The 23,019-nt window shown below is 53.0% G+C and overlaps 1 protein-coding gene and 1 long non-coding RNA gene across 4 annotated transcripts in view; both read left to right on the top strand.

Moving 5' to 3' along the window:
• Window positions 1-23,019, top strand: part of ITPK1 (inositol-tetrakisphosphate 1-kinase) — a 160,690-nt gene that overhangs the window by 107,013 nt on the left and 30,658 nt on the right. For all 3 annotated transcript variants that reach the window (XM_077908548.1, XM_077908546.1, XM_077908549.1), the window contains one exon: window positions 8,087-8,204. In XM_077908548.1, coding sequence (XP_077764674.1) covers window positions 8,087-8,204 — 118 coding nt within the window. The remainder of the gene's footprint in view (window positions 1-8,086; window positions 8,205-23,019) is intronic.
• On the top strand, window positions 1,104-4,971 carry LOC144320259 (uncharacterized). Its single transcript, XR_013385815.1, has 2 exons — window positions 1,104-3,145; window positions 4,343-4,971. It is a non-coding gene; the product is annotated as an uncharacterized LOC144320259 (long non-coding RNA).

The following is a 23,019-nucleotide window of genomic DNA, read 5'->3' as shown; positions in this document are numbered from 1 at the left end:
GCCAGGACCTCCATCACAGTGTTAAGACTTTAGGAACTGGAAACTTCCTGTCTTTCATCCACCACTTGGTGTGGAAGGAGCTAGTTCAAAGGCCAGCTTTGTGGCCATCAGCTGGAAGATCTGGCCTTGGGCTGTGCTCTCAGGAAGAGTCGAAGGATTGAGATTCTGCTGAGTAAGCCCAAGGTTACCTCTTTTTCCATTAAAGCCCCAGTGAGTAATTTTTAACAGCCACAGGGAAGCCATGCCAGTCTTCCTCCACATTTGTTTGGTGACAGAGCGCTAACGGAAACACACAAACTCTGACTCACGGGGTCTTGGGAATCAGCCTGAGGAGTTCATTCTAGGCATGGTGTGTGGGATTTGCCTTGAGTGCCTGTGCTTATCTAACTTCTAGAACCAAGTGATGATCAGGATTCTGAATCCCATTGGGTTAGTACAAAAGGCTGTTGTGATCCCCAAGTGACCGCTGCCATGGTCAGTGGTGATAGCTGCCATGGCCCTGGGGAGGTGTGGTAGATTGTGCCTCCTTTTCCATCCTTGGCCTACTCCACAGAGGAGGCTGGAGGCCCAGAGAGGATAAATGCAAGGCAGACCACGCTGCAGAGCAGGGACTGGGACCAGTCCTTGCTATTTGTTTAGTCCAGTGCTTTTCTTCACTTTTCTTTTTTTTCCCCAGTAAGTTGAAGTGTAATACATATGTAGAAAACTGTACCTCTAAGTGAGCAGTTTCATGAATTTTACAAACCAGATATACTGTGTAAACCGCCAGATCAAACAGTAGCGCAGAGCTGCTCCCTAGAGCCACACATGGGCTCCCACTCCTTCCCTGCCTTTATCCAACCTGCCTTGCCCCTTCATTTTCTTTCCATGCTCAGTGAGGACCCGCCGGGCTCTCATGTGACAGTTTCCTGGGGGTGGGGAACAGAGACTCTGGAAGGAAAGAGGCTAGTTACCAAACTGAATGCTAACTTTCTCCAACAAGTTGAACGCTCTCAAATCCCTGTTCTCTGAATGGCTTCCCGCCTGGTCCTCCCCGACACCACTCTTGGCCAGCAGGGTTTCTCTGAAACTTACTTTAATCCTCTAATTCTCCTCCTAGAAAGCTTCTCTGCCACTCCCTCCAGCCTTCAGGTTAATATGCACAGGAAGGGTTGGCAGGGGAACCTGGCACTTCGCTTCCCCAGCCCTGCATGTGACTCCTTTTCAGCATTCACTATGCTGCTTCCTGTCCCACCTTGCTGAGATCGAAAGTCCCAGAACATGGGCGGGACTCACTCTCACCGCAGTGCTTGCATGTTTGCTCTCTAAGTGCTTAGATATGATACTTAGGAATGGTTCAGAGAGCCAGCCTCCCAGAAACCCAGGAGATACTATGAGGTCCACGGACGGTCTGGGCAGCTCCCGGTCTCTTCATTCCCAACTTCCCTTCGCTGGCCCCAGGCTTTGGTCCTCTCCTATTCTAGACCTGCCTGAGTTGTGTACAGGTTATTTAGCACTTAGATTAGAAATGAGTCCTTAGACTTCCTGGGAATTTAAAAGCACTTCAGCCACATAACTTGTATTTAGGTAGGTGACAAGGTACACTGCAGGGCCTTGGGTTCGACGTTGTAATGGGTGGTTTTGAATCCTGGCAGAGCCCCAGCTGGTTGTGACCTTGAGCCGGTCACTTTACCTTTCAGAGACTCAGTGTTTTCATCTATGAAATGGGAATAAAAATAGAGTTGTTTACTCTGTAAACAACAGAGATGTCTTTGAGGGTCAAATCTAGCATTTTGTGTGATTGCAGCTTTTGGAAACCAAGGAAATGGTTTATTTGTATTCCATGGTAGATTGCTGTGATCACTACCTAAAACATCCATGCCTGAGCAGCTGAGTTATGTGATCTTTTGCATTCTTACCCAAGAATATATAGCATATAATCCAAAAGAAATGAAAACTTGCTAGTCCACACAAAACCTGTATACAAATTTTCATAATAGCATTATTCATAGAAGCCCCAAGGTGAAAACAAACCAGATGCATGTCACCTGATCAACAGATTAAACAAATCCGGTAGATCTACACAGTGGAATATGATTCAGCCACATGCTACAGCATGGGTGAGCCTTGAAAACATTATGCTAAGTGAAAGAAGCCAGTCACAGGAGACTGCACTGGATTTCATTTATATGAAATTTCCAGAATAGGCAAGTCTATAGAAACAAATAGTGATGTCCAGGAGCTGGAGGGAATGGGTGAATTGAAGCTGATAGCTAAAAGGTATGGGATTTTTTTTTTTGGCGGGGGGGGAGGTGGTGGTGAAAATGTCCTAAAATTAATTGTGCTGACGGTTGCACAACTCTGTCAATATATGAAAATCACTGAATTGTAAGCTTTAAGTGGGTAAATTGAATGGTATATGAAATCTATCTCAATAAACGTAGTTTTTGTTTTTCAGGGTTTTTTTCTCTCTCCTTTTTTTTTTTTTTTTTTTTAGAACATCTTGTGAGGTAGGAACTATGGCAGTCTCCATTTGACAGATGGGAGCCTGAGGCTTATGGAGACCCAGAGTCCTAAGGGGGAAAGGCAGGGTTCTACCTCAGGTCTCGCCGTTTCCAGCTCCCATGTATCTTCACAGGATTGGCATGTGCCTTCTAGAGGAGGAAGAGGCCTGGAGAGGAGAAGGGGCTTCCCTCCTGTGTTCTGTGTGGTGCTGCTGCTTCTATCCCTGCTCCGTGCCCCTACAGGGGAGATTTCTGGAACAGAACATCTCACTGCGCCTGATTTCCCAATCCTGCTATGGAGATTAGAGGTTAGGCTGTGCCTGGCCCAGCTCTCAGGCACACAGTCCAGCAGGTGGCCTTTTAGTGGCTGGGTCACGAGTGCCATGGGGTGGGGCTATTGCCAGGTCTCAGGCGGGTGGTAGTGTCCTTGATTCACAAAAGCGCTTAATGTCGATGATGTTCAGCTTATTTTTTCTTTTCTACTTTTGGTCTCATATCTAAGAAACTGTTGTCTGATTCAAGGCCATGAAGAGATGTATACCAGTGCTTTCTTCTAAGAGTTCTGTAATTTCAGCTGTCACCTCATTGATTTTTATATTAAAGGACATGGTGCTTGAAAACCACATTTTCCCAGCTGTGTGCATGTAGCCAGCCAGTCCTGGGTAAGTGGTGACTGCTATTATTTAAAAATTATGATGATTTTTATTTATTATCATCTTTTCCATAATTAATCTCTCACTGTGTTTCCCATCTGGCTAGCTGCCTCTTGCTCCTTCTGGAAAGATAATGTTGGTGTCTGAATCTGTATCTGGCACAAGGGGTGTGTGGGATTGAAGAAAGGGAGGACCTGCCTGGTTACTTTACCCCCTCCCTCTGCTTTGTCCCCAATTTTTTGTTACAGAAAATTTAAATACTTGAGAGAATGCTACAGCACACACTCCCACATGCCACCACCCAGCTTCACAAGTTAGCAACTTATGGCCACTCTTGTTTTCTCTCTGCCTCACCTACTTCTCTCACCATTCCCTGTGCCTGGTTACTTTGAAGCAGATTCCACCTGTATTCCACTCATATTTAATCTATAAATGATTTCAGCATGCATCTCTAAATGTGAATCACCACTTTCTAAAAAGGGGCCTGCAGTGTTTTGGGGGAGTGGGCCAGAATGTCTATTACCTCTGAGAATTGAGGTGGCGGGAACTATGCACAGGCACTTCTTTCGCTCCCCTGTAAGGAGCTGGCTGTCTGGCTGCAGCTGGCATTGTGGGCTCTGCCAGGATCTGTCCACAGAGGGTGCACCTTGGAGCCTGGGCCACAGGGCATGGGATTTTGTGGTGCTCTGGGCAACAGCAGGAGGGTTGACCCCAGCCAGAATAGCCCTGTTGCTCACCTAAGGTGCAGGGCTGGCATGCCACTGCCTGCTGCACGGGGCATGGCAGGGTAAGTTCAGAGACCTTGGGTCAGGTTTGGTGCCAAGAGTCCACGTGTTGTCCAATTCTGAGAAGTCTCTTTGTTTTTCTATCTACCAGCTCCTTTCGTGTCCAGGTCTTGTTGCCCACAGCAGCTCCCTGAGATAGGTTTGATCCAAAATGCAGGGGCACGTAGGTTGCTTATTGCTCACGTAAGCATCTGACTCTTGGTTTCGGCTCAGGTCTTGAACTCTCAGGGTCAGGGGATTGAGCCCCACATCAGGCTCCACACTCAGTGGTGAGTCTGCTCTCCCTCACCTCCGCCCTCCCCCCACTTATGTTCATGCATTTACTCTCTCTCTGAAATAGATGAGTCTTTGGGGGTAAAATGGACATTTTGCACACCAGGAAACAATCTCAGAGAGATAAACTATACTTTCTTTTTCATAGACATGGAGTGGCAGAGGCGGATTTGAACTTGGGACTTCTGCCTGCATTTTCTGTTAGAGAAGAGCAAACCCTTGCATCTCTCATTTCCTGTCCATAAATGGAACTGCAGAAGAAATGGTATTTGTGGTGTTCATCCTGGTCATCTCATTTGGCTCACATTCTTGGTGGGGAAAGATGGACTTCCCCTAGCCTAGCAGAGAGGGCCCAGCATCCCTCTTGGCATCATCATCCTTTGGGCCTAGGGGCAGGGGGCACCTGGCTGGCCTCTGCCTCTCTGTCCCCTCAACAAACAGTCTGCTTTCTCTAGCCCTCCTCCTGGCCCTCTGACTAGGGCTCTCTATCTCTGCTCCCCCCCTTTTCCGTCTGCTTCAAGCTGGGCTCCCCCCTAATTAACATCCAGGCTCCCTTTGTAGGTGTTATGGGCAGACGTTCTAAAGGAACATGTGTTTACCATTTGCCATGGAGACCGTTTGGGCCTTTCTTCTTCTGAGTGGTGATAAAATGGTACAGGGCGCTCACTCTTCCAGCAATTGGTTTGGTAATTCTAAGAGTCTTGTGAAAAATGCATGAGGTCTGTGGTACAATAGATAAGCTGAAAGGCTTTGAAGGAGATCCACTTGTGGATAGCGGGGTGATTGGAAAAACACTTTCTTTGCCCTCTCTGTCCTGTCCCAAAAGAGATCGTGTTTAGGAATAATTCTTCTGTTAATACTGATGCTTTCATCCCGGGTCAAAAGCTTGTTGGCGCCTGCTGGTCAGATATTTTCCCCTTTGGTTTCTTCTAACTTCTTTCCCTCATGAGTTTGGCTTAAATCCATGTCTTAATGATTCTGAATTCTCTCTTTAAAGGTCACTGCCCTAACACATAAAAGTGGAACCAGATCCAGCAACTACTCGGATACTCTTCTTGAGACTGGGGTGGGGTGTGGATTTTCTAGGGGGAGGAAGGATCCTGTCTGAGGAAGGGACTGGACTTTATGGGACTCAGTTGCTGGGGGAGAACTGGGCCAGCCCATTGAAGCCAGCATCTTTGATACTGCCTCCTCTTTTTAGGCAAGCAGCAAGCATGTGTGTGTGCCATTAACTGTAATGCCTCTAGCAGGTGGCTCTCCATCCAGTTCTAAAACAGCTCCCATGTGTGGCCCCAAAGTCTGCCTCCATACACGCTAGTCCTCTGTTTTTCCAATTTAGGCTTTTAAGTCACAGACGAGGGAACTGAGACCCAGAGAAGCCAGGTGGCCTGCCCAGGGTGACCCTGGGAGGTGGTAACAGTGAGAGCCTGGGTTTGAGTCCTGGGCCCTTACTCTTCTCTCTGCACCAGGCTGCTTCCTAGTGTGTTGGGGTAGGGGAGGAGGAGAGGGTGTGTGGGGACAGTTCAGTGCCTTCAGGTCATAACCCACAATATGAATTTGTTGGCCAGGATTACAGATCCTGGGCGAAGTAGGGCAAAGCCCATGTGTCTTTAATACCCTGCACAATGTCCTAAGCACTGTGGGTGATGTGCAGTTTGTTATGTGAATGATCTTCTAACATGAAGACAGTGACATTTTGTACGTATGCGGGAATCTTGGTGTCCCGTGAATGATACACTCTTATGACAGTGTAGACCTGGTTCAAAGAAATGATGCTGACAGGGATAGTTGCTTATGGGGAGCCAGCCTTGGAGAGATGCAGGCACTTAGGCACTTATGTGAGGCTGGGGCTGTAGGAGAGCAGAACTGGACAGGAACTGTGGCCTGAATGCAGCTTGTAATAATCTTTTCTTGAGGATACTTCTCAGCTTTTCATAGCCTCTGTGGGTGGCCACTGTGGGCTCGTGTGCATCGGCTGCCAGGCTTGTTCTGTATAAGTAGGGAAGAGGGCCAGTCACTGAGCTGACTTGTTGACCTATCTTGGGAGGAGGAGGAAGGTGACTTCTCTTCTGTGTTTATGTCTATAGGATGGGTGTGCAGGGAGAGGGGCGGAGAGCGTGTGGGCCCCAGAGAGTTCATAGGTGTGGGGATGGGAAGAAGGGCTCCCCACTGGCATGTTCTGGCCACCCCCTTAGGAACAGAGAAGTGTCTTTTAAAACATTCAAAAAAAAAAAAAAAAAAAACTCACAAATGAGCCCATAACCAGATACTCTGGTATGAAACACAAGGGCGGGGGGGATGGGAGCAAATTTCAGGAGAGAAGTAGATATAAATCTCTGGCTTTGTGTTGAGAGCTCTTAAAAATGATTACTAGGAACCAAAATAGGTTCACTGAAAAAAAAAAAAAAGTAATTTCAAATGGCGCTTTCTTTTTTGTTGATAAGGCTGACTTGAAAAGCAGCATTGTGGCTTTTTCCTTGGCCTTGGCCGACCCCGCAGACTGGTCTTGTAGATGGGGGCAGGAGGATGCATTAAGCTGGTTTATTCCTTCCCTGGGGTGGCCTGGACACGGTGCACCACACCCTCGGTGGCTTCACACAACAGGGAGTTCTTTTCTCCGTCACGTTAAGGGAGTAGACCTGTGAAGTCAAGGTGTCTGGGGCTGCTTCCTGCTAGAGGCGCCCGCTCTCCTGCCGTCCTGGGGGCCGCCTGGGGATCCTGGGCAGGCACGGCCTGGGTCCTGTCTGTCCTCAGAGGGCCTCGCGGGGTCTGTGTCCGTGGTCCCCATCTTAGACACCAGCCAGTGCACCAGGGTCCATCCCAATCCCGTGCGGCCTCCGTTTCCTTTGATTCCATCTGTAAAGACACGGTTTCCGAATAAGGTCGCACTTACAAGCCCCAGGGCTTAGGACGAGGCGACCCATTGAGGACAGCTGCGGCTCCTCCCGCGACAGCTCCCTGACACCGGCCCCTCCTGACCACGCCCCCGCCCCCGCCCCCGCCCCCGCCCCCGGGGCTCCCGCATCCCACCTTCAGGCCGCAGACTCGCAGGGCCCTGGGCCTGGGGCCGGCCCCACTTCCCACGTCCCGGGCCGAGCTGGGGGCCACGGGGCTGGCGAGGCGCAGCGCCGGATTCTCGGAGACGGCAGCTCCTCACCGCCGCGCGCCCTGGCGTGGCTTCCCGTCGCGGGTCGGGGGCCGGGGGCCGGGGGTCCCCTCGCGGGGCCGCAGGCTGCCCCGGAGCCGTCTGTCCTGGCTGTCCTCTCCCGGCGGCGGACGCACCGGGGCCCGGGCTGCCGCGGGCGGGTCTCTCGCCGCCCTCCCGTCGCCCTCCCGTCGCCGTCGCCGCCCGGCCCCAGCGCCTTTTCCGTGCGGGATGTGATCCACGTGGGCAGCGGGCTGGATTCAGGGGGGCCTTTGTGGGCCCAGACGAGCTGAGCAGAAGCAGCCTGCGCGCCCCGCCAGCCGCCAGCCGCCAGCCGCCAGCCGACCCGCCGTTTCGGCCTCTGCAGGTCCCCCCCGCCTCAGAGCCCAGGGGCCGCTCCCCGGGCGCGGGCGGGCGCCTCGGTGTGGGGGGACCGGCCTTGTCCCAGCATTCCTAGCAAGCGCTCGGGGCCTGCGTCTGATAGGACCGACTCGGTCACGTGCCCGAGCCCGCGGCCAGGGTGGAAGGTGCTGATTGGCCTGGCCGGCACCACGTGATCCCGCCGCGGCCGGAGCGTGGAGGCAGCCGCCCCAGCGCGGGTGAAGCCCGGGCAGAGGTAGGGGCTGCTGGAGGGAGGCGGGGAGAAGGGGGACGGGGGAGGGAGGGATGGAATCCCGCGGGAGCCTGGCTTCCGCCTCAGCCTCCCACCTCCCACCTCCAACCAGAAAAGGTGTGTTTTCCTTTCAGGAATACATCGATGCGCACCCTGAGACCATTGTCCTGGACCCCCTGCCTGCCATCAGGACCCTGCTGGACCGCTCCAAGTCCTATGAGCTCATCCGGAAGATCGAGGCCTACATGAAAGGTACGGACGCACGTGGCTCGGCACCTGTGGCGGTGGCACACCTCGACCCTCCACACCTCGACAGTCACATCGCGTCGGAGGGAGATAGGGTGCCTGATCTGTTTAAGCCCTTTGGGACAGGAAGCACTTGAATTCCTTGTGGGGTGCACGTTTTGGGGAGGCCCTTTTTCTCTCCTTCTCTAACCAGCGGTTAGGAAATAAAAGCCCTAGGGTGCTCTTTGGGAGAGAGGTGGCTGCAACCACTTTAAGACGGTTTGTTTTGTTGTCGTGAACCCACAGAGTGGTGATGAAGTGTCCTGATAACCCAGTGGTTAGAGAGCAGGCGTGTGTGTAGAGTAACTTGAGCAGCGGGCAGCCAAGGAGAGTTATGTAACTGGGCACAGGAGACAAACACAAATTGAAGGGCCTTTAATCAAACACATGGAGATGTGTAATGTGGCGGCTGGACCTCATGGGGTACGCTCTGTTCTCCAGGGCCAGAGTCTCCTGCTTAGCTGTGGGAGGTTTTCCTGCCAGCTACGTCTTCTTGTCTCTGAGGACTCGTTCTCCCCACCTCCCTGGTCTGGGAGTCCCACTCCAGAGGAGTGGGACTGCCTTCCCAAGGTGTTTGTTTATGTGAGAAGGGCTTTTGGGGAAAGATTCATGTGAACAGTAACCTAGTTCTCTTTGCCTGGTCCAAGCGTTCCTTGCTGAGAGTTCTTGTTTAATTCTAAGGAAAAGTGCTTTGCTCGTGTCCCAGGGCTGTGTGAGGATCCATCTTTGGGGCAGGAGAGGCGCACCCCACGCCTGCCGCCCGCACCATGAGTGTGGCTTACCTGGGTTGCCCTGAATCCTGACTTGGCTGGTGACTTGGCCTGACGTTGTTTCATGTGATGGTGGGACCAGTGGGAAAAGTTTGGCTTGCCAGACCGGCAGCAAACCTGCGTGTAGGTTAAGTTTTCTCCTTACTTTCTCTCTTCTGGTGCTCATAGAGGTGGGCACGGTTATCCTCCATGTTCTGCAGACAGTGGTGGAGAATGAGCAGTTAGCAGATGGGCCAATACCACACAGCTTGTGTGTAGCAGAGCCAGCATCTGGCCAGGTCTCTCCAACTCAGGCTGCCAGCTCCTAGCCCCTCAGCTTAACTTCCATGTCCACGGCTAGAGGGCCCTAGATCTAGCAAGCACCTGGCATGGATGCTGTCAGGGACCTTGGCCAGGAAAGTTGGTGAGTCTTTGTTTCTCTAAGGAACATGCCCTGTGGAAGAGCTGGATGTTGGACCTGGCTGTCCTGGAGGGGGTCTCAAGGCCTGTTTCACTGGGTGCCTGGCATTCAGCAGGTGGCCTAAAGCGTGGGCTTCCTGGGTGGCCCCCAAACGGCAGGCCTTTTCAATATGCCAGCATCCTTTTGCCCTTGGGCCTGGAATGGTCAGCGATGAATGAGGTCAGCTTCCCTTCCCTTTGCCGCCTTTCCCTGGGTCCAACTAGAACCCTCAGATGAGAAGGACTATCTGTAGGGATGTTCCAGGTAAACTTTGGTTCTGGCAAGGAAATCTGCCTGTTCCCAGGTATTGCATGCATTGGACACCAACGGTGTGTGAAGGGACAGGAGGTGAATCTGATCCTGATGAGAAGGCCCGATTAGTGGGAGGAGATGCAGGTTGGCCACCACATCTCGTGGCCTCCCAAGTCCATGAGAAGAGTGATGTATTCTGATGGGGTCAGGGAGGTTACTGCTGAGAAGGGCTTTTCAGGGCAAAGAGCACAGGCTTTTGGGGAGACAGACTGAGGTGGTATCTACATCTGGGCTCTTGGTGCCTTGTGGCCTTGGCCCAAGTCCTTGACCTCGCCCTGCCGGTTTTCTGTTAAGATGTTGATAATAAGTAGTTTATCTACAGGGTCTGGGATTGACATAACTGCAGTGACATCTAATGAGCACTTAGCGTGGGTCCTGGCTCATGGTGACACCCGGAAATGGCAACTGCTGGCACAGCTCTCATTATGATGGAGGGGGCTGAAGCAGCTGCATTGGATCTTGGAGTCTCTCTCGGTTTTCAAGGCTGGGGTCGAGGGTGAGCCTGGGCCTGGAGTGTGGGTGTGCAGTCAGGGAGCAGCGGACTGGTGATTGGTCAGATTGCACCATGCACAGGAAACAGGCCTGTCCCTGGTGGATGAGACTGAGGGTGACAGCCTAGACCTCCCAGACAGGGCAGTGGTATAAGCAGAGTGGCACACAGCCGCGGTGTGGAGTGCCTGTGCATGACTTGTAGGTCACTGGGTCAGTGTGGGGGACTTGGAATGTCTTAAGCAGTTGGGGGCTTCGTTCATGGGCACCTACTGAAGGTGTGTGAGCAAGCGAATGAGGACGTAAGCATGCGTCTTAGATCAGTGCAGACGTGGCCTGGAGACAGGTTCTGATGGCCGTTACCTATATCCTATTGTAAGAGTTACCCACACTGAGCCACGTGTGTAAGGGACTGGTGACCGACCCCCAGAGGGGAGGGAATCAGCCCCCACACTACTGGGTCCAGGAAACCTCAGACTCAGGTGTCATCAGCTCCGGAGCTGCCTGCAGGGTGGGGGTTGGAGGTTGGGGGATGGGGAAGCCCCCTCCATGCCCAGCAGGAACGTGTGACCGAACCCTAATAGCCGGCTTGGTCCTAAGCCAGCAGGAATTGTTCTGTGGGTGGGCCGTGACCGCTGCGCCCTGGATTTTCCTTATCGTGCATACCAAGCTGGGCTGGTATTCTTCCAGGAGGGTGGGCAGAAGCTGGGATTTCCTGGAACCTTTTCCTGTTCCCACCCCCACCCCCACAGCTGTTCTTATAGAAGCACTGCTGGCTCCCATCTTCCATCCTCCCAGAGCCCGGGCTCCTCCTCCCTGCAGATGCAGAGAACCTTCTCTGGGAGGCACATCCCGGCACTCCTCCGCCCCACTCCTGCTATTCCTGGAGGCAGCCCTGTTAAGTGTGCTGTAAATGGCCATAATTACCCTGTAAGTTCCCCAGACAATTAGAACAATGCAAGTGACACTGCTGCTCAGGGTGTCACTGTCCTTCATGCCAAGGTGGCTCTGCCTGCTTCAGAGATCCTGGGTGGCTGCAGACAGGCCAGGGGAGGCTGCTTTGGGGAGGTGCCCAGGGCTCCCTGCAGTAGGGGTGGCAGTCTCCCAGGAGCAGCGGCAGAGCATTTGGAGCAGGAGGTTCATGCTCTGTCTCCGTGCAGAGCATCAGCTGTGGAGACAGGTGAAGCCTACTGCCTGCTGCCTGGAGCCCCCAACTCCTCGTCCGATTACCTTGGTGATATCTTGGTTCTGTGTTCCCAGAGCTCATCCTCTTCCAGTTCAGAGCTTGGAGGGGAGACGGGAACCTTTCTCTGCCTCAGACTTTTTGGTCTCAAATGTGCTTATGTAGTTAGTACTAAAGTTTCTGTAGCAACAGACCTGAAATAACAGTGGCTTAAATGAGATAGAACTTCATTTCTCTGTCATGGAAAAGCCCAGAGAAAGGACCCAGACTTCTTACCAGCTGGTCATTCTGTGATGTGGGACTCCTGGTCCACAATGGTGCCGCTAAAACTCCAGCCATCACATCCAAGGGTCTAGGGTAAGGGATGGGAGGAGCCGAGGAAAAGGAAGCAGGGGGAGGCAGCCCTAGTTATCTTTTAAGGAAAAGTTCTGGAAGCCACAACATGATGCTCTTTCCACACATCATCGGCTGGGACTGAGTCCCATTTTGAGCTGCAAGGGAGTTGGGGAGTGTGGGCTCTATTCTGGGCAGCCGTATGCCCAGCTAAAATTGGGAGCTGGAAGAAAGGGGAGAAGGAGTTTCAGGAGACAACTAATTGTCTGCCACCTTACCTGAGAAGTGGGTTGCTACCTGGAGAATTCATGGGTGAATGACTCTTGGAATGACTATTCCTCCTCCAGCTGGCCAGGGGGTGTGGCCTCAGCTTGTGACCTTAGCAGCTCAAAGCATCCAGAAGTCACTAGGTTTGCAGAGTGACCCACCCAAGAGCATTTGGGCCACAGGGTTCTGTAACAGATAACTGTTTCTGAGCAAGGCCGCACCCACACCCCTTAGGCAGAGACACAGATGGCACTGAACCTGGATCCAGTTCAAACCCAGTACAGGAACCTCCCAGAAGTAGAACATTGCCTGGCACAGGCATGGGGGAGGGGGAGGGAGGCCAGGTCAACAAGTCATGATTACCGAGCAGGCCTTGTCTCTCCCTGCCACCTGCTTTGCCATAGACCAAGATTTTGAGGTGGAAGCCCCAAGACCAAGGCTTGGCTCTGCCACTCTAGGCCGAGCGATTCTGGGTGAGGCTCTGGCCGGCTCCTGAACTGGCCAAAGCATCATGAGAAAAAGTTGTGCTGTGGTTGGATGACACAGGCTGGTCGTCTTGGCCCTGGGGGGTAGGGGTGGATGGTAGCTAATGGAGGGCATCAGGCCACAGGACAGAGGACTCCAGAGACCTTTCAGTGCTGATGCAGCGGTGGGTGATGGGTGACATATGCTGTGGAGGTGACAGATGGCCATCGGCATGTCAGGCCTCCCTGGGGAGGGAGGTCCACACCACGGATTGAAGTGTTTCTGCCTAGGGTTTTATGGGGGTGTAATGAGGGCTCATCTGGGCGGATGTTGGGAAGCTGGACTGAGAATGGAGTAACCTAGGTAGCAAGTGAAGAGAAAGGAACATTCCTCAGGGCCTGGAGGAGTGATTTCCCACAGAGCCTCAGTTAGGCTAGGACTATGGGGGGGGGGGGGGCAGAGCTGGGGGGCGGCTTTCCACCTTTGGTGCCTGGCAAAGGCCTGTGGGTAGGGGAGGAGAGGCCAGAAAGAGGGCTTGGTGTCAAGGCTCGGGCCTCAGATCTGCCTGTGTCCCCTGCATTGTGTGGCCTCAGTGGGTCACTTTCCAGTCTGAGCGCACTTTGTCGGCACTTGTTGGGTGCCGGGGAGCCATTGCTCCTGCCAGGCACTGTTGGAAGCACTGTACATGTCTGAGCTGATTTACTCCTCACCGTGACCCCACGAGAAAGGTAGAACACTGAAGTGCATAAGCTCATCCACTCCGGCCGCACTGCTACTTCAGGGGTAGAGCTGGGATTTGAATTTAGCTGATGGTTCCTGGAGCCCTGGGTGTCCTGCCGCCCCGCCCTGCAGGGGCTGAGTGAGGTTGGAGCCTGCATGGATGTGGAGCAGCGGGACTCTGCTGCCTGGGGGCAGGTGTGCAGGCACTGCCAGCTGCTGGCACCTGTGGGTGCCCTCTGGTGTTCAGAAGAGGACACTGACCACAGAAAGGCCCTGGGGTCCACTCCACAGAGAATGAGCAGCTCTGCTGCTCCTGTCATGGACTCTCTGCTCCTAGAGTTTCCAAGGAAACAGGAACCTTGCCTGTTCTGTTTGAGAGCAGCGCCACACATGGTCGTGGAAAAGAACAGGCCTTGGCACCAATAGACCTGGGCTCCGCGCTCAGCTCCCCTTGTTCGTCTTGGGTGGTCACCAGCCCTCTCAGAATCATTTGCTCCTCTGTGCCCCATAACGGGGCTGCCATCAGCTCCATGAGAGGCGGTGTACAGCAGGTCTGGCCCTATTCATTGCAGCGAGTGTGGCCCCGAATCAGGTGTCACATGTGGTCAGTTCCCTTTTGGTCCTACTGGGTGCCCAGGTTCTAAGTGGGAGGCATATGGCAAAAGCTGTGGGTGGTGGAGGACATGAAGGACCAGGAGGGCAGGAATGAACGCACCCCAAGAACTGTCACTCCCAAGTCAGCCAGCTTCTGGCCTGATATTGTGCAAGGGGCTGAAGTTTTGGATCAGCCCACCAAGAAAATGCTTCAACACCTATCGAGGGGGCTTCAAAGGAGGCCTGACGGTGCCTGCTGTGTCTCCTTCGAGGGTCAGCCAGCACAATCTGCAGTGCTGAGGCCAAGGGGACGGGCCAGGCCCAGACCAACTCCCAGAGCAGGTGGCCATGCGAGTGGCACAACCTCTAAAGCTGGGGTGAGCATGGGGGCTCTGGGTTGGCACTTGGCTCCTGGTTTTCTCTTTGACTTTGGGGGTCTGTAGGGGAAACACTGTCCATGTTTCCAGCGACCCAGCTAGAGACCCTGTGTTCGGGGGGGGGGGGGGGCGGTCTATAGAGCAGGATGATGGGTTGAGCCCCAGCTGTGGGCCAGGCTGAGGTAGGCATTTTCCCAGCTTCAGGTGGCATCTGGGCCTGAACCCCAGCTATGTCTTGGGGATCCTCCCTTTCGTTACCTGCCAAGAAGAAGTAGGTCTCCTTCCCTGCAGAGTGGTGGGGATGACCCTCAGGACCAGGCCCTGGGTGGGCAGCTGCTCCTCTCCTCGCTGCAAATCCTCCTACACAGCTGAGCTGTTCCTCCATTTCAAAGTGGAACTCAAGCGAGGCGAGGGTTTCAGAGCTACCAGGTCTTCACGCCAAGCCCCGTGCTGACTCCCAAACTCAGCTTCCTTTCTCCACCAGGCGCATTTCACAGCAAATTCTCTGAACCCCACCCATCTCCGTGCCCTCAGTGAGTTGAGTGCTCACTGTGCCCTCTGCTGACCCTGGGTGGGATCTGCTCCTGTCCCTGGCTCCCCATCAGAGGCCACAACCTGCTACCCAGGCCTGGGGCCAGGGCTCACCTCTGCCACTATGCAGAGTCCTGCCCTGCGGGAACTCAGCATGTGTCCCTTCCCCACCCACCTGCCTGCCCACTCATCCTCAGCCTCAGAGGTCCCCTTGTGAGAGGAGGCTCTGTCGCCCCTGGGGACCCACGCATCCTGAGAGTGTTCAGCCCTGCTGGCCCAACTCACAGTGCAGACTGAGGAGCCCAGGGCATAGGAGGACACCCACAGGCTCACATCTGCTCACTGCCGCCACCCCTCCCCCCGCAGGCCTAGGTCTGCTCTTTCTCTTCCCGCCAGAGTGCTGTTTCCTTGTCGTCTGCCCTCCTTGGCCTACCTGGCATGGGGAGGTGAGAGGTACCTTAGGGAATGAGCAGACCACCCCCCCCCCCCCCCCCCCCCGCCGCCCTGTTCTTCAGCAACTGCTCTCCTGACACACTCCTGCCTTCCAGAAGGCCGAGTGCTGTGCCCAGAGGGCAGTGGCCCTCTTCCTGGGGAAGCAGACTCAGCTTTTGCCTTAGAGCTCTCAGGGCCCAGGCCTCCTAGTGCTGAGGCCCACAGGCCAGTCCTGCCAGGTAAGAGAGATGGAAGTGCAGTGACTCCCTCCGGGGGAGCGTGCAGCGATCCCCTCGTTTCCCATTTTCTAGAGTTATGCTGAAAGCTAGCGTCCCAAAGCTGGGATGTTCTGCTGAATGACCACAGGCCAGCACCCGACTCCCACCTTGCCTTCACGCTGCCATGGCATGCCCGATGGACTGCCACCTCCAGGCTGGCACTGACCCTCTATCTTTGGCAGCCCTCTGCCAAATTCCTCACTTGCTCTGCAACAGCCCAGGACACAGGACTGGAGCTCCAAGGAGAGACTAGGAGTGATGTGAGCTGTCATGGTGACTGGTGGCAGCCCCCTAAGGAGACTTGGTTCCATCCTTGGAAAGAACTTTTCCTGTTTGTGCACTCAGCTTCTCATGGAGCCTTCTGAGCTTCCGGGATAACAGCAGTGAGGCAGGAGCAGCCTTGGTCCACAGGTGCCTCCCTCTGGTTCCATCCAGCTCAGCGGCTCTGCACCAAATAAAAGGCTTGGTGCTCACCTGCTGGCACACAGACCCTCCTAGGAAGCCCTGTCTCCTCCTGACCCACAGACACACTACTCCACCCCTCCTGAATGACCCTACCAGGCCCTGATGGCTCCACCAGCCCAGTCCTTTCTTCCCTGCATATTCAGGGCTGCCCCGGGCCAGTTGGTGAACCAGATGCTGATATCTCTGAGACTGTAGCTCCCTTTTCTGGAGTTTCTTTCCCCTTGTTGTGATGACGAATGCCTTCAGACTGGAGACTCCCAGGACCCTGCCCCCCCCTTCCCTCATCACACCTTGAGACCCCCAGGTTCCATGTAAGAAATCTCAACATCTCTTCCCTGGGGAGGAGGAGGGCAGATAGATACCCAAGACATGCTTGGTGAGATTGATCAGAAAGTGTCAGGCCCTAGTCATTTACACTTTAGTGTGAATTTAAAACCCACATAGTGTCTTTCCAGCTGAAAGAGATCTTGAACTCTCAGTGCTTCTGAAGTTGCTCATCTCCATATCTTTGAAGATGATGATAGGGGCCCAGAGAGGCTGTAGTACCAACCCAGCACTCCTTGATGCTTTCTGCTTCTCAGTTAAGTGCTCTGTTCATGGGACCTGCACCTCTGCAACAATCTTCCCAGAAACATTACAGGTCACACTGCCTGGGTTCAGGTGCTGTCCTCATCCCTGACTGCATTTATTTAGGCAAGTGATTTAACCTACTGAGCCTCGGTTTTCCTATCTGTAAAGAGGGGTAATGGTAGCAGCACTTCTTCATCAGTAGTTGTAAGGATTCAGTGTGGTTGTGCATTTAAGGCATAAATACTCCGCAGATGGTAATTCTCCCAGGTGACACTACGTGGTGGGTTTCAGACCACACCCGTGTGTCGTGACCCTAGTAGTCTCGGGTTCCTGCACTTATGTTTGGTGCTGGATTTGTGCTAGCCTCCTGGATTGTGGGCCTCAGGACCCATATGAGACCAGACCCGTCCAGGGCAGTGGTCCCCTCTCCATCCATCCTACCTGAACACCCAGCTCCCTGTTTATAAATGCATCGCCTGGGTTTATTTCCCCAAATGAGAATGTTTGGGGTGACCCCTTGTGTAGCACATGCAGGCAGGGCTTTTGTCCTAACCTTAATGATTTTTTCACAGTGTCTCATGGTTTCATACTAAACTTCACATTGTACAGTTTTTCATGTAATTTTTTATTCTTAATAGATGTGCCAAAAAAGTTGGAAACATTGGTACACAAAGTTCTCTCATACCCTCCACACAGCTGCATCTTGAGTTAACGTTTCCTGTGACCACAATACATTTAGTTCTCCAAACCAGGGAATTCCCATCAATGGCAGTACTACTCATTAAGTTCCACCAGCTTTCCCGCTGCTGCCCTTCCTCTGGGTGTCCTTCTCTGTGGCTTCCTCGTGTCTAGAGCAGGGCCTCAGGCTGTTTGTCTTTGATGACCATGATGCTGTGGAACAGCCCTGCATCAGTGTGGGCTTATGGGATGTTTCCCAGTGTTACCACATTAGGTTGACGTTAGCCTTTTGGACAGGAACACCGCACTGGCAATGCTTTTTCCCTTCTTTGCACCCCCTGTATCTCAGGAGGCCATGACATTGATATGGGTTCTATCTAGTTAACCGATCATTTGGCCAGAGTGCTGTCACGTTTCTCCACTGTTCATTTCTATTTTTCTCTTTGTAATTAGGGTTATCTTATACGGAGATCCTTTGCAGATGTCCTATTTCTCATCATACTTTTGCCTGCTATTTTAGCATCCTCTGATGGTTCTTGATGATATGCATCACTACTGTGTTATTTGCCAAATGGTCACTGTACTGAATTTTAAAAAGTAATAAACCTGCCCTCTTCAAACTGGGACTTTTGCAGATGTCCATAGGAGGGCACTTCCCTGAGTTCTAGCCTCAGCTCATTTGTAAGTAAAAAGAAAGGCAAAGATGAGAAATAAGGAAAAAGGGGGGATGTGTTAGAGAGGGTTCTGTGCTGCAAGACTTCTCAGAGCCTTTAACATACTAATATGAATCTTGAGGCTTCTGGAGGTGGTGTACTGAATTTTACACTAATGTTAAGACACACTGGTAGTTTATATCCCACTAATAAGGGGGAAAGTGCTAATTAAATTGTGATAAACCATCAATGATGACACACATCTCAACCTCTAGGATGGAAAATGAAAAAAACACATGTCTTAGGATCAGTGGAATATGACAGTACTTGACTTTTTCCACTTAATCACTCATAGATTCTCCTCTTCCTCCCCGTAGGGCTTCTGGTGAGAAGCTTGCTCCACCCAGCACACTTTAAAAATTCCCAGACTGGGTGCTACTCACCTCCTACTGTGCACAGATCTGACCTTGAATTCCCTCTATCAGACAGGCAGGCAGGGCCCTGGGTGTTGGTGACTCACTTCCCAGAGGCAGCTGCTTTTAGCACTGTGGAATCCATCTTTCTAGACCTTTCTCATGCATGTAAAAGTGTGTGTGTGTATATTAAAAAAAAAAGGATCATATTACATATGTGTTCTCATAAAACTTGTTTTTTTTCCCCACTGAGTGTATGGGGAACACTTCTTTGGCTTCTTTCCATGGCCCATAAAAGAAGAGGGAGGGAGGTCTGCTTGGCTCTTTTTGGTGGCAACATAATATTTTAGCACGTGATTGAAAGAACCATAGTTTACTCAATTATATTGAGCTCATAAGGTCATTCTAGTTCAATTTTTTGTTTGTTTGTTTCTTAGACAGTAGTAAACATAGATCCTTGAATATTTCTATAAAATTAATTCCTAGAAGTGGAATTTCTCAAAAATTTTTATAAACATTTCTCACATGGGCTGGTACTGCTGGATTGTTCTTGAAAAAGTTTGAGCAAATCTCACTACTCTGTGCCCATCTGCCAGGGAAATGATACCTACCTTAATTTGCATGTCTTCCTTCATCTGCCAAATGGAGCATGTCTTCATATGCTTATTGGCCCTTTGCCTTTTTTCTGCGTGTGAATCTCTTCCTGTCATTTGCCCACTTTTCTATTGGGTTGTTGGTCTTTCTTATTGATTGGTTAGAGCCCTTTTTGGATTAAGGAAGTTGTTTCATTGTTTAAAATATGGACAGTTTCATCAATAGAAGCTTCCATCTTTGTACGGGGGCCAAGCTAACATTTTCTGTTCTGCTTTTAGAACTTGTACTGCCAGAGAGAGCACTTTAGGTATTATTTTTGAAATGTCTTGAAAACAAAAAAAGCTGCTGCTTTTTGGGAGTTGGAGCTGAGTGGGGGCAGTGAATATCTGCCTTGGTCCGGAAGGGGCTGTAAATCACTGGGAACGACTGCCATGGAGTTAATCCCCATCACCAGTAGCTATTTTCATCAGCTGGAGTAGGGCTCGGGAATGTCTGTGTCACTGCTGGGCCCGTGTCTGGCTCCTCTGTTCTTGGGCTTTTTGAACATCCGGGAGCAAACAGCCCTCTGGAGATGAAACAAGTCATTAGCTCAGTCTGATGGGAGAAAACGGCCATCCAGCTGACCAGGGCAGTGTCAGACCAGGAAATGTCAGATCTGTGGCATTTCTTGCCCTTGTGTCTCTGCCCACAAGCCACCCGCTACCTCAATTGCAGGCTGATTCCACATCTTCCAGTGTCATCTGTCCCCGCCCCTGCCAGCTCACCTGTAGCCCGAGGATCAGGCTCCTGGCAGGGCAGTGACAGCTGCAACAAGACCAGAAGACCCCTCAGAGCCTCCAGGGAGCAGTAGGAGCTGCAGCCACTGCTGTGATGTGCCCTCCACCCACCGTCTCCAGTAACAGTCAAGTCAGGGACCCATGTCAGAGCCGTGGCCCCCCGCTCCCCCTCCCTTTGGAGAAGACTGCCACAGGAGTCTTCACTGTGCAGCTTCAGACAGTGCTGACCGTGGCCGAGAACACCATCAGGCCTGTGAACGTTTCGTCTCTGTCGTGTTTTTTCAGCCCGTAGCTGACATTGCTGTTCTCTGGCCCAGCTGGGGATGATAGCTCTGATCTGACCTTATATTCTGAGCAGGATGCTGCCATGCTCTGCTGAGAGGGGGGGGTGGGGGCCCTCCGGGGGGTGGCCTGACAGTTGCTGCTGATCTACTGTAAGAGTCCTATGCTATCCCAGTGGACAGATGGACGGGAAGGAGCCATGTCCCTTCATGCTCGGTGTCAAGAGTACCGTCTCCGGGCAAGAAAAAGCAAGCATGTTGCTCTTCCCCAGGCCATCTTTTTTTTTCCTGTCTCCCCAGGGGCCTGGTCGGATCATGCAGGGCAGTGCTGGGCTCACTAAGGTGATCATAGACTTGCCAATGTGGTAGACCTGCAGATAACGATGGAAGTAGGGCGGTGGAGGGTACCTGCCGCCAGTACCTACTACGTGCCAGTTTCTGTAATAAGTGTTCTGTGTGTGGATTCGTTTGATGCTGGCAGCAGCTCCATGGACAGGACTGAGGGTTGTTCTTATCCCCATCTTACAGACTGGGAAACTGAGGCACGGAGCAGTGAAGGAACCTTCTCAAGGTCACACATACCCAGGCAGCCTACAGTGTTTCTCCACAGTGTGGGGGAAGCACAGCCAGCTTGACACCTCTTATCTCCTCTGAGATAGGAACGAGAAGGTTCTCCAACTCCTTCTGGGCCCAGAGCCCTTTCGTGGGACTGAGGAGAGATGGGGAGGGAGGTTTCACCTCGTAGGTTGTTGTGAGGCCTTGGAGCCAGGCTGCCTATGTGGGAGCTCGCTCTGCTACCTACAGGCTTTTGGCCTCCCAGGGCCTCAGTGTCCTTCCATGCACATGGTGGTGACAGTAGTAATCTTCCCATAGCTTTGCTAGAAGATTCCTCCAGGCTGAGACCTACAGGTGTGCACAGTGGTTCTGGCATGGGGCTGTGTGCACCTGCCAGGGTCCACCTCTTGGTAGAAGGAACCATGTCGTAACCCCGCACAGCTTTCCACAGAGCGTAGCCATCACCGGCCTGCTTGTTCCTAGCTCTAGGATAGCCCCCACATGTACTGAGGTGAGCAGGGTGATCCCCTAGTCCTGTCAGGGGCAATGGGGTACCAGTGATGGGGGCATGAGCCCTGAGTTGGGAGCTTGTTTGAGAGACTGAGTGAAGCCTGTTTTGTACAGAGCCCGGGGCAGAGGTGGGTGGCAGGTGGGATGTATCAACAGGGCCTCCACCTGTCCCTCCTGCTGGGCCTCCCTCACCCCTGCTTCATCCTCTGCTCTGTGAGATTTGCCAGGAGACTGCATGAGGCCCATCCACTCTCAGGAAGTGCCGTTTCTCTCACTTCCCTTCCCCTCAGGGGCATTCAGTCCTCACAGTGGTCCTCTGTGTGGTAGCTGCTGGTGTTATCCCCTCTTGGCAGATGTGGAAACTGAGGCATGGAGAAGTGGCCAGGACTGAGACAGTGGACCTAGGATTGGAACCCAGGCACTCGGCCCCCTGCTATGCCTCCGCAGAGCCTTCAAGTGGCCATGAAGATGAGGCACTGCTTCCCCTGGGCCCAACCCAAAGCCCCGGCACATTCCCAGGTGGTTTCCATGAGTCAGGCTCCCTGGTCCCCACATCCCCAGGGCACACCGGCTTTGAGGGCTACAACGGTCTTAAACAAGACAAAACGTACTATTTTAGTTTCGTCTCACCTGAGGCTCTGAATGGGTCTGAAGATACACACAATGATGTCACTGCTGTCCAATTGTTTCCACCCTTTTGAAGTCCAGCACAAATCCCACCCCCCCACCCCCAACAAATCCAGGTGCCCTCAGGCTGCAGGGAGAAGTGAATCACCTGTCGTAAATGGAACGTAGAAATGGAACATAGAATGCACCGTGGAAGTAGGTGTTCCGAGACAGAGGGGACCGGAGCAGGAGACAAGTCATAGGCATAACTGGAGGGAATCGGCAAGAAGAACAGATTCTGACTTTCTGATGTAGGGGCAGTTGGGGTGGTTGGAGACCCAAGCAGTGAGGCCATCCTAGACTCACCCAGGACAGCAGGGAGGTGAGGGCAGAGCACTGACGTGGGAGAGGCCACACGCAGGTGCTAAGATGATGCTGGAGCCTTTCCTGGCCAGGCTGGGTGGATGGGCCATTATGCTCTGGACACCGGGCGCGGGAAGTTGTGTCAGGGACAGGGAATGCCCTGCACAGGCCGGAGCCCAGCTCCAGATCAGAGACTGGTTCCCACCTCCATTTCCTGCCATCCATGGGCCTGTCTTTTGGACCCTTCCTAGCCCCCTGGCCAGGGCCTACAGTGGCTTTCCCACCCCCATGTGCCTGACTTGACTGTTCCAAATTACAGGGTGGCTGCCGTCATCATGAGCCCAGGAGCCATTCACGCGTTACCTTCAGAGCTGCTGTCAGACTGGCATTTGATTACCCAGCATGCTCAGAACACCTTTCCCTGTCTAGAAGTCAGGAACATGTGGCACCTGGCCCATAACAGCTTCACGGCAGAGGGAGGGGGACTTTGGACAATCAGGCACGAAATGAGTCATGAACACTAGCCCCTGTGGGTGGCAGGCCAGGCTCTCAGGACTTTCCCCCTTGGGGTCTGCCGCTGTCTTCGAGCTGTCCCACCCCAGCAGCACCACGCGCGGCTGACTGGTGAGTTGCAGCCCATCCCCTTTCCCTGTGCTGGCCCCAAGCTTCTGGTGCTCACAGCTCATTCTTCTGTCTCCCAGTTCATCCCACCCACGTGCACTGGCAGAGAGATGTTTCTTACGGTTTGCTGCCTCCGAGCAACACTGGACTGGGGGAAAGTGGATCCTGACCCCAAAGAACACAGTGCCTGGTTGCTGAGTCAAAACCCAAACATGTGGAAGTTTAACAGGGTCTGAGAGAGGAGCAATCAAGCAAGGTAGCAGTGCAGGGGAGAGGTGGTGCTGGAACGAGCAAGGCTGCCAGTGGAAGGTTCTAGATGAGGTGCTGCTGGGAGGTGGCAGTGACTGTGCGAGACCACCTACCCTGGAGAGCCTACAGCCAGTGGATGGGAGGTCTGTTGCCAAGTGGTGGCAGGAGGGGGAGGTGTGTGTGGGGAGTAGTGAGACCTCCATGTAGACCCAGGGAAGGGTCTTGGGTTCTGCATTCCAGGAGGAGTTGGGAGGCATG

Source organism: Canis aureus, chromosome 9 (genome assembly GCF_053574225.1).
Source record: "Canis aureus isolate CA01 chromosome 9, VMU_Caureus_v.1.0, whole genome shotgun sequence".
In the NCBI taxonomy this organism is placed as follows: domain Eukaryota; kingdom Metazoa; phylum Chordata; class Mammalia; order Carnivora; family Canidae; genus Canis; species Canis aureus.
The sequence above is the reverse complement of the archived record's forward strand: the minus strand, read 5'-3'. Positions and strand labels throughout refer to the sequence as shown.